Source organism: Nerophis lumbriciformis, linkage group LG26 (assembly GCF_033978685.3).
Source record: "Nerophis lumbriciformis linkage group LG26, RoL_Nlum_v2.1, whole genome shotgun sequence".
Taxonomy (NCBI): domain Eukaryota; kingdom Metazoa; phylum Chordata; class Actinopteri; order Syngnathiformes; family Syngnathidae; genus Nerophis; species Nerophis lumbriciformis.
Window position 1 is genome coordinate 40128709 of NC_084573.2, and position 12087 is coordinate 40140795.

The 12087-nt window shown below is 36.3% G+C and overlaps 1 protein-coding gene across 3 annotated transcripts in view; it reads left to right on the forward strand.

Moving 5' to 3' along the window:
• The window catches only part of dglucy (D-glutamate cyclase), a 36071-nt gene that overhangs the window by 6474 nt on the left and 17510 nt on the right, over positions 1–12087 (forward strand). For all 3 annotated transcript variants that reach the window (XM_061986883.1, XM_061986885.1, XM_061986884.1), the window contains exons 4-7: positions 2173–2238; positions 11148–11283; positions 11391–11535; positions 11609–11731. In XM_061986883.1, the coding sequence (XP_061842867.1) occupies positions 2173–2238; positions 11148–11283; positions 11391–11535; positions 11609–11731 (470 nt within the window). The remainder of the gene's footprint in view (positions 1–2172; positions 2239–11147; positions 11284–11390; positions 11536–11608; positions 11732–12087) is intronic.

A 12087-nucleotide genomic window follows, 5' to 3' on the forward strand; every position in this document is an offset into this window, starting at 1 on the left:
TCTGTATATTAGTACTCTGTATAATAACACTCTGTATAATAACACTATGTATAATAACATTCTGAATAATAATCTGTATAATAATACTATGTATAATATTACTCTGTATAACAGGGGTGCTCATTACGTCGATCGCGAGCTACCGGTCGATCTCGGAGGGTGTGTCAGTCGATCACCAGCCAGGCATTAAAAAAATAGTCCTAAAAATGAGCGATCATAAATCTTCACTATGACGTCACTTTCGTCACTTGATTGACATTCACGGCACCCGAGGGTCTTCTGAGATGACGCTGGCTGCTGCCAGCTCATTAAAATGACCGACTGGAAGGCGAGAAACACTTTATTTCAACAGACTCTGGCGCCGTACCTGTCGTCAAAACTCCAAAGACCGACTGCACAGTTGCACAATAAAAGCTCTGCTTCATCCTGCCTGCGCTACCAAAATAAGAGTCTCAGAAAGCTGGCGTGCACAAGCTAGCAAGCTACGGAGTTTGCCGACAATGTATTTCTTGTAAAGTGTATACAAAGGAGTACGGAAGCTGGACAAATGAGATGCCAAAAACCAACCACTTTCATGTGGTATTGGACAGAAAGGAGGACTTTTTTTTTTCCTCCATTCGAAAATGCGGACGTTATCATCACCACTGTCTGATTCCTATCAATGCAAGTCATCAGAATCAGGTAATACACCAACTTATATTCTTGTCTTCATGAAAGAAAGGAATCTATATGTGTTAAACATGCTTGTATTATCTTTAAACACCTTAACTTGTTAACAATATTAACTATATGTGTTAAACATGCTTGCATTATCTTTAAACACCTTTAACTTGTTAACAATATTAATTATGTGTGTTAAACATGCTTGTATTATCTTTAACCACCTTTAACTTGTTAACAATATTAACTATATGTGTTAAACATGCTTGCATTATCTTTAAACACCTTTAACTTATTAACAATATTAACTATATGTGTTAAACATGGTTGCATTATCTTTAAACACCTTTAACTTGTTAACAATATTAACTATATGTGTTAAACATGCTTGCATTATCTTTAAACACCTTTAACTTGTTAACAATATTAACTATATGTATTAAACATACTTGTATTATCATTAAACACCTTTAATTTGTTAACAATATTAACTATATGTATTAAACATTCTTGTATTATCATTAAACACCTTTAATTTATTAACAATATTAACTATAAGTGTTAAACATGCTTGCATTATCATTAAACACCTTTAATTTATTAACAATATTAACTATATGTATTAAACATTCTTGTATTATCATTAAACACCTTTAATTTATTAACAATATTAACTATATGTGTTAAACATGCTTGAATTATCATTAAACACCTTTAACTTGTTAACAAAAACATATATTTCATAAATAAGTAAATATAAATTATATATATGAATGAGGTAGAGTCCCACGACTTGATCAATTGTAAAGGAGCTCGCCTGCAGAAAAAGTGTGAGCACCCCTGCTGTATAATAACACTGTATAATAATACTATGTATAATATTACTCTATATAATAACACTCTGTATAATAATACTATGTATAATAATACTCTGTGTAATAACACTCTGTATAATATTACTCTGTATAAAAACACTCTGTATAATAATACTGTGTATAATAACACTGTATAATAATACTATGTATAATACCACTCTGTATAATAGTAGTCTGTATAATAACACTCTGTATAATAGTAGTCTTGTGTATGTTATATGATATAGTGATGTGTGGCACAACAATGTACTACTCCAGCTAAAGGCCACATAAATGCTTCAGGCTGATTTATTTCACCTCTAATAATTCCACTTCTTCTTCTCTTCTTGTCAATCACCAACGTTCATTTTCCCTGGGAAGTAAGCAGGCTTAATAAGCTCAAAGTCCAAGTCAAGTCACCCACGGAACCCTGAAGAAGACCATCGTGGTGCAGAGGCCATTCGGTCCTGCGGCCTGTTTATCTTTTGGCCCCGCAGCACATTGGAGAAATAACATTGAACAAAATAACAGCCAGCAAAAAAAGAGTACAAATAGAGCAGTAGGCATGAATAGAAAGAGCTTAATAACACTGTAATAAGCATCCTTGTCTTGGTGGGAAATTAATGACTTCTTCTGTGTCTCCATCTTCCCAATACAGAATGTATCAAGACGGTGTTGTGGTGGAAAATGTCTCCAGCCTGCAGAAGTCCAGTGTTTCAGCCAGGTAAATATTACCTGCTGTCATGACTGGGACTATGGCTTGGTTTGTTCTCCCGAGGTGCAAGTGAATTGGACTGGTCAAGGCTTGAAGGTGGGTACATGATTTATTTAAACTATCAAAAAAAGGAATAAACGAAAAGCGCGCACAGGGGCGGAGGTACAAAACTAGACTATAAACACAAAACTTGCGCATTGGCAGAAACTATGAACAATTAAACAAAACACTAACTGTGGCTTAATAAACAAAAACTTACTTGGCATGGACATGAAGTGCGCAGAGGTGGACAGAGTGTGACAGGGGGCATAAATGCGGGGATGTCGGCAGGACGAACAACAGAAAATGAATGAACTTAAATACTATGGACATGATTAGTGAAAGCAGGTGCGTGACTCAAAACGTGAAACAGGTGCGTGACGTGACAGGTGAAAACTAATGGGTTGCTATGGTGACAAACAAGAGTGCACAATGAGTCCAAACGTGGAACAGGTGAAACTATGTAATCATGCAAACAAGACAAGGGAGTGAAAAGCCAGAAACTAAACAAAACATGACTTAAAACAAAACATGATTACACAGACATGACACCTGCCTCAATCCAGTCCTCCAACGTTTCAACACTTCAATTAGGACTTCTTATATAAACAATCCAGTCCTCCAACGTTTCAACACTTCAATTAGGACTTCTTATATAAACAATCCAGTCCTCCAACGTTTCAACACTTCAATTAGGACTTCTTATATAAACAATCCAGTCCTTCAACGTTTCAACACTTCAATTAGGACTTCTTATATAAACAGCTGATCAATACATTTAGGGTTTTTTCATGACGTTTTTCAATGGTACTACATTCTAAACAGCGGTGTGCCTTCTCTGATGGCTTAAAATAAATCATCATCATAAATTGATAAAAGTTAATTTTAGTTTTTGATTGACTTTCCATACATATATAAAAGTATTCATCATATTCTCTTCATGTCATATTAGGCTCCAGTTTTGCTGTTTTTAAGTTAGAGCTTTTATCCAATCAGAATTCAGCTAATTAGTTGCCAGCGCTGTGTGAATTCTGCCAGAAGCCTTCTGAACCAACATTAGCGACGGCTAATACAGTTGATAGACAGTTGCGATCATATCACCAGTTGTTGACAGTAGCACATCTAGGTAGCCTTACGTTGAACGTGACTGTGATTGGATACTCACTTGTCACTCCCAAGTATCCAATCACAAGTTGGGATTTAGGAAAGCAGAAAGGGGCACCGGAGCCATACCCGGCCAGCGGAGAAATAAGCGGCACTCACTTTTTTAACCAACAAATAAGCAGAGCAAAACGTTGATTGGGTGGCAGATATATATTTGCGAGGGCATTTTCAAGAAGGATGTTTAAAGAGAAACTAGATCTTGTGAAACGAGGTCGGCCGAGCCCAGAAAGGAGTTAAGCTGTCCTGGCGGTGAAATAGTTCCACTGGAATCAACCAGTACCAATGGCTTATACCAGGGGTCGGCAACCCGCGGCTCTAGAGCCGTTTTAGCGCCGCCCTAGTGGCTCTCTGGAGCTTTTTGAAAAAATGTATGAAAAATGGAAAAAGATGAGAGGAAAAAAAAAAATTTTTTGTTTTAATATGGTTTCTGTAGGAGGACAAACATGACACAAACCTCCCTAATTGTTATAAAGCACACTGTCAGCTTCACTGATTCCAGTATTTGGCGAGCGCCGTTTTGTCCTACTAATTTTGGCGGTCCTTGAACTCACCGTAGTTTGTTTACATCCATACTTGCCAACCCTCCCGAATTTTCCGGGAGACTCCCGAAATTCAGCGCCTCTCCCGAAAACCTCCCGGGACAAATATTCTCCCGAAAATCTCCCGATTTTCAGCCGGAGCTGGAGGCCACGCCCCCTCCAGCTCCATGAGGACCTGAGTGAGGACAGCCTTTTTTCATGACGGGAGGACAACAGGGTGACAAGAACTAAATCATCCAGACTAGAGATACATTGTATTATTATGTTCATTTTACCTAAAAAATAAATATATTTATTAATTTAAAAAAAAAAAAACTAAATACATTTTTTTTATATTTTGCTAAAAACATCAAAATTAATTGTATTCTTATTTGTATTTTTTCTGACTCCTTATTACATCCAGCCATAGAATTAAAATAAACATATTTGAAATAATTCATTTTAAATTATCATAATAATTCATTTAAAATGACCATATTTAATTATTAAAATAATTGCTTGTTTATCAACAACTTTAGCATTTTATTCATTACATTTTGAAGCTCTCAGAAGCCAAGTTATGTTATATTCCTTAATATTTATTTATGCAAGTTTGAAGTATCAATTATCTAAACACAGTTTTGTTTGCATATTTTCAGGATGTATATATATATATACAGGTAAAAGCCAGTAAATTAGAATATTTTGAAAAACTTGATTTATTTCAGTAATTGCATTCAAAAGGTGTAACTTGTACATTATATTTATTCATTGCACACAGACTGATGCATTCAAATGTTTATTTCATTTAATTTTGATGATTTGAAGTGGCAACAAATGAAAATCCAAAATTCCGTGTGTCACAAAATTAGAATATTACTTAAGGCTAATACAAAAAAGGGATTTTTAGAAATGTTGGCCAACTGAAAAGTATGAAAATGAAAAATATGAGCATGTACAATACTCAATACTTGGTTGGAGCTCCTTTTGCCTCAATTACTGCGTTAATGCGGCGTGGCATGGAGTCCATGAGTTTCTGGCACTGCTCAGGTGTTATGAGAGCCCAGGTTGCTCTGATAGTGGCCTTCAACTCTTCTGCGTTTTTGGGTCTGGCATTCTGCATCTTCCTTTTCACAATACCCCACAGATTTTCTATGGGGCTAAGGTCAGGGGAGTTGGCGGGCCAATTTAGAACAGAAATACCATGGTCCGTAAACCAGGCACGGGTAGATTTTGCGCTGTGTGCAGGCGCCAAGTCCTGTTGGAACTTGAAATCTCCATCTCCATAGAGCAGGTCAGCAGCAGGAAGCATGAAGTGCTCTAAAACTTGCTGGTAGACGGCTGCGTTGACCCTGGATCTCAGGAAACAGAGTGGACCGACACCAGCAGATGACATGGCACCCCAAACCATCACTGATGGTGGAAACTTTACACTAGACTTCAGGCAACGTGGATCCTGTGCCTCTCCTGTCTTCCTCCAGACTCTGGGACCTCGATTTCCAAAGGAAATGCAAAATTTGCATGGTTGGGTGATGGTTTGGGGTGCCATGTCATCTGCTGGTGTCGGTCCACTCTGTTTCCTGAGATCCAGGGTCAACGCAGCCGTCTACCAGCAAGTTTTAGAGCACTTCATGCTTCCTGCTGCTGACCTGCTCTATGGAGATGGAGATTTCAAGTTCCAACAGGACTTGGCGCCTGCACACAGCGCAAAATCTACCCGTGCCTGGTTTACGGACCATGGTATTTCTGTTCTAAATTGGCCCGCCAACTCCCCTGACCTTAGCCCCGTAGAAAATCTGTGGGGTATTGTGAAAAGGAAGATGCAGAATGCCAGACACAAAAACGCAGAAGAGTTGGAGGCCACTATCAGAGCAACCTGGGCTCTCATAACACCTGAGCAGTGCCAGAAACTCATGGACTCCATGCCACGCCGCATTAACGCAGTAATTGAGGCAAAAGGAGCTCCAACCAAGTATTGAGTATTGTACATGCTCATATTTTTCATTTTCATACTTTTCAGTTGGCCAACATTTCTAAAAATCCCTTTTTTGTATTAGCCTTAAGTAATATTCTAATTTTGTGACACACGGAATTTTGGATTTTCATTTGTTGCCACTTCAAATCATCAAAATTAAATGAAATAAACATTTGAATGCATCAGTCTGTGTGCAATGAATAAATATAATGTACAAGTTACACCTTTTGAATGCAATTACTGAAATAAATCAAGTTTTTCAAAATATTCTAATTTACTGGCTTTTACCTGTATTTAGTTTCCTTTAAGTCCTCTTAATTCAATTTATATCTCATGACACACTATCTGTATGTAATATGGCTTTTCATTTTTTGCGGCTCCAGACAGATTTGTTTTTGTATTTTTGGTCCAATATGGCTCTTTCAACATTTTGGGTTGCCGACCCCTGGCTTATACGCCATCAAATGGCCGTTACAAATTGTGAGTTCAAATATATTTTTTCACATTCAATACCTTTTTTTACAATTATTTTAGTTTTGACAGTACCACCTCCGATGCACTTTTATTGATTTTTAAATGTGCCAAAAAATAGCCCGCTTTGTACACTAGTGACAAATAGAGGTGATTGAATGGCCAGCAGTGCACACCTGTGTTTCTCTATAGTATTTATCATGTGGCGACATAAATGATGGCATTTTGAGAGGTATTTATTGAAGTAGGACATCACTGAAGGCCTCGGTGGGAATTTGCTATTGATTTAATTTGCATCAATAGCAAATGACATGTTTTTTTACCACTTTGTAGTTCAGGTTCTTCATCACGTACACAGCTCCTCATCCTCCGTTCTTGTTGGTTGTGTTTATGTTGATATTGTTTTTTAGCATGGAGACATGTTTCTGAGACATTTTAAAAGGTTAATCAGTGGAAGTATATTCTATCATAACAACAACAACATGACTGCAAATTCTTCGTTGCTTCTCTTGAACTATTTTTGTTTTTGTACGTATGTGTGCACGCGCTCCGGGTGACTGAGCACCTTAAACACTAATCCTTGTATTCAGGCCGGACAACACTTAGTCAACACTTTTAACACAATCACAAACAGACCCTTAAAAGAACATCGTCTTCTTAGCACAGTCTATTACATTTACTTTTAGAGACGCTTGTTAAAACCAAGTGATGTCGATCTTTTGCTGTAAGCCAGACCTGGGCAGACTAAGGCCCGGGGGCCACATGCGGCCCGTTAAGCTTTTCAATCTGGCCCGCCGGACATTCCCAAATCATTATATTAGATCTTTAAGATGTAAAGTGTAGCTGCCATTATGATGTGCACTCATCTTTTATAATGACCTTCAACCATACTAAGTCTTTACATGCTTGGATATACAAGTTAATATGGTAATGTAATTAGTTACTATGGCCATCTAATTAGTTACTATGGTCATCTAATGAGTTACTATGGTCATCTAATTAGTTACTATGGCCATCTAATTAGTTACTATGGTCATCTAATTAGTTACTATGGTAATGTAATTAGTTACTATGGCCATCTAATTAGTTACTATGGTAATGTAATTAGTTACTATGGTCATCTAATTAGTTACTATGGTCATCTAATTAGTTACTATGGTCATCTAATTAGTTACTATGGTAATGTAATTAGTTATTATGGCCATCTAATTAGTTACTATGGTAATGTAATTTGTTACTATGGTCATGTAATTAGTTACTATGGTAATGTAATTAGTTACTATGGTCATCTAATTAGTTACTATGGTAATGTAATTAGTTACTTTGGTCATCTAATTAGTTACTATGGTGATCTAATTAGTTACTATGGTCATGTAATTAGTTACTATGGTCATCTAATTAATTACTATGGTAATGTAATTAGTTACTATGGTCATCTAATTAGTTACTATGGTAATGTAATTAGTTACATTGGTCATATAATGAGTTACTATGGTCATCTAATTAGTTACTATGGTAATGTAATTAGTTACTATGGTCATCTAATTAATTACTATGGTAATGTAATTAGTTACTATGGCCATCTAATTAGTTACTATGGTAATGTAATTAGTTACTATGGTCATCTAATTAGTTACTGTGGTCATCTAATTAGTTACTATGGTAATGTAATTAGTTACTATGGTCATCTAATTAATTAATATGGTAATGTAATTAGTTACTATGGTCATCTAATTAGTTACTATGGTAATGTAATTAGTTACTATGGTCATCTAATTAGTTACTATGGTAATGTAATTAGTTACTTTGGTCATATAATGAGTTACTATGGTCATCTAATTAGTTACTATGGTCATCTAATTAGTTACTATGGTCATGTAATTAGTTACTATGGTCATCTAATTAGTTACTATGGTCATCTAATGACTTACTATGGTTATGTAATTAGTTACTATGGTCATCTAATTAGTTACTATGGTAATGTAATTAGTTACTTTGGTCATATAATGAGTTACTATGGTCATCTAATTAGTTACTATGGCCATCTAATTAGTTACTATGGTAATGTAATTAGTTACTATGGTCATCTAATGAGTTACTATGGTCATCTAATTAGTTACTATGGTCATCTAATTAGTTACTATGATCATCTAATTAGTTACTATGGTCATCTAGTGAGTTACTATGGTCATGTAATTAATTACTATGGTCATCTAATTACTGTGGTCATGTAATTAATTACTATGGTCATCTAATGAGTTACTATGGTCATGTAATTAGTTACTATGGTCATCTAATGAGTTACTATGATCATCTAATGAGTTACTATGGTCATCTAGTGAGTTACTATGGTCATGTAATTAGTTACTATGGTCATCTAATTACTATGGTCATGTAATTAATTACTATGGTCATCTAATTACTATGGTCATGTAATTCATTACTATGGTCATCTAATGAGTTACTATGGTCATGTAATTAGTTACTATGGTCTTCTAATTACTATGGCCATGTAATTAGTTACTATGGTCATGTAATTAGTTACTATGGTCATGTAATTACTATGGTCATGTAATTAATTACTATGGTCATGTAATAAATTACTATGGTCATCTAATGAGTTACTATGGTCATGTAATTAGTTACTATGGTCATCTAATTACTATGGTCATGTAATTAGTTACTGTGGTCATGTAATTAGTTACTATGGTCATGTAATTAGTTACTATGGTCATGTAATTAGTTACTATGGTCATGTAAGTGACAGCAGCTCAGACGAGGCACCAAGCAGTGTGGGTGGGGAGCGTTTCCACAGACGTGGAAGGAGATTTTTAAAACAAAGTTCTAAAGCTTAGTGATCAGATGTATCAGATTGTAGGTGGGTTTATTTTTACCCTTCATGTTCATATTTCACTGTTTTTGTTGCATTTTTGTTGATTGTAAAACATGTGGATGGAGAGGGGGTGTGACGTTCATTTTGTTGTCAATATTCAGTGTTTTATCCTTCATAGTTAATATTGTAACATTCTTTATTTTCATCTACATTCTGGGTGTCTCATTCAGTAAAAAAATTTTAAAATTCCATTCCGTTTAAGGCGGTCTGTCATAATGTTTTTAGCATTCAATCAGACATTATTGTGAGGTTTTGTTCTAGTGTTCCTAAACATACAGTAGATATTCCGGCCCCCCAGACACATTTTTTTCCTCTAAATCTGGCAAAATAATTGCGCAGGCCTGATGTAAGCCTAATGCTTGTGAGCAAGACTGAATGTTTTGGTCAAATCTTACGAGGTAAATTGTGGCCTTCTCTACGCTAACTAGCGGTGGAGAGGCTTGCAACCCGAATCTTTGCTTGCAAACCTGAGCAGAGGTGGGTAGAGTAGCCAGAAATTGTACTCAAGTAAGAGTACTGTTACTTTAGAGATTTATTACTCAAGTAAAAGTAAGGAGTAGTCACCCAAATATTTACTTGAGTAAAAGTAAAAAGTATGTTGTGAAAAAACTACTCAAGTACTGAGTAACTGATGAGTAACATACACACACATATCATTTATATATATATATATATATATATATATATATATATATATACACATATCATATATATATATATATATATATATATATATATATATATATATATATATATATATATATATACATACATACATTGATATATACAGTATATAATTTATATTTATTTATTTTGCCGTTTTTGTTTACATGTTAAAGGTGTTTTAATGAATATACATGCATGTTTAACACATATAGATTCCTTTCTTTCGTGAAGACAAGAATATAAGTTGGTGTATTACCTGATTCTGATGACTTGCATTGATTGGAATCAGACAGTAGTGATGATAACGTCCACGTTTTCAAATGGAGGAGAAAAAAAGTTCCTCCTTTCTGTCTAAACCACATGAAAGTGGTTGGTTTTTGGCATCTTATTTGTCCAGCTTCCATATTCGTTTTTATACACTTTACAAGAAATACATTGGCGGCAAACTCCGTAGCTTGCTAGCTTGTTTGCGCTGGCTTTCGGAGACTCTTATTTTGAAAGCGCAGGCGCGATGGAGCGGCACTTTTATTGTGAAGACAGGAACTGTGTAGTCAGTCTTTAGGCTTTTGACGGGATGTACGGTTGAAATAAAAAAGGGTCTTTTTTCCTTCACACTTTTGATTGATTGATTGGAACTTGTATTAGTAGATTGCACAGTACAGTACATATTCCGTACAATTGACCACTAAATGGTAACACCCCAATAAGTTTTTACACTTGTTTAAGTCAGGTCATGTGACCGCCTGGCTCTGTTTGAATTGGTCCAACGTCACCAGTGACTGCATCTGATTGGTGGAACGGAGTGAACGTCACCAGTGACTGTATTTGTTGAAACGCAGGCACTATGAAGGTCTGTCTGACAGACCAAAACAAACAAAGCGTGCATTAACAGATCGATAAAAATTAGTAGCGAGTAGCGAGCTGAATGTAGATAAAAGTAGCGTTTCTTCTCTATAAATATACTCAAGTAAAAGTAAAAGTATGTTGCATTAAAACTACTCTTAGAAGTACAATTTATCCCAAAAGTTACTCAAGTAGATGTAACGGAGTAAATGTAGCGCGTTACTACCCACCTCTGAACCTGAGGTATAACTAATAGTCAGCATGTTTCCTGGAAAAGTCAGAAGGTGAAGCGCTTCTATCCCGAGGTGAATGGATTGTAATTGTTTGAATGGATTGTAATTGTTTGTAGGAGTGCATCACAGCAGTCAAGTGGGCGTCAAGTCCAGTGGTCAGACATGGTGGGCTTCTATCTGGGCTCCAGCTTTGGCTTTGAGGCCGGCCTGAAGAAAGCTCTGGCCGCAGCCAGGAAGGTCAGCATGTACAAGGTATGGCATGGAACAGATGTTCTCTACTGCTTCTCATTTGGTTATTTGTAAGCGCTTCCAAAGAAAACAGGTCCTATCCATGATGGTGATTCCACGTCTTTGTCCAGACTGCAGTTCCCTGCATTCAAGTTGGTGTTTTCAGCTGCCCTCTTGTGGTCTCCATGTGTCCAATTCCAGCAGCTACGCTCCAGGCAGCGGTCCAAGGCACGCACCATCACCCACATGGAGCCCCTGTGCACATCGGGGATGCGGGTAGGAAAAAGACTTCTTTAAGACAATATTGTTTGAAATATACAGTATGTACATCTTGACTGTGCATGTTCAGATTTGCTTGGCATACAAGATCTATCCAGACCAGATTATGGACATCCAGTTGAGTTGCAGCCTGCGGATATTCCCGTCTTCTGGGCCTGCGGCGTGACAGCTGAGGAAGCAATAATCAGCAGCAGTCAGTGTCACTTAAGTACAACACTTACATTCATGTGTGTTGCTATGGTAACTGATAACCAACACTATCATTATACTATAAAGTCTGCATCTTTCAGCCAGAAGAACATCCGCTGGAAGCTCAACCAAACCAATTTATTGATTTATTTGAGAAAAAACAGAGGTCAATTTGAAATATGTCTTTATTCAATGAAAGGACTCTGATTTCAGGTTTAGTTGGTTTAATTTGTGTGTAACACATTTTGTATTTGTTATAATAAGTGAATACATCTCAGGGTGAAGCTAGCAGACCGACTTGTTAGGATTCTTATATTAAGTACAGTAAATAGTATATTTTCTACATCTCATCTGACACTT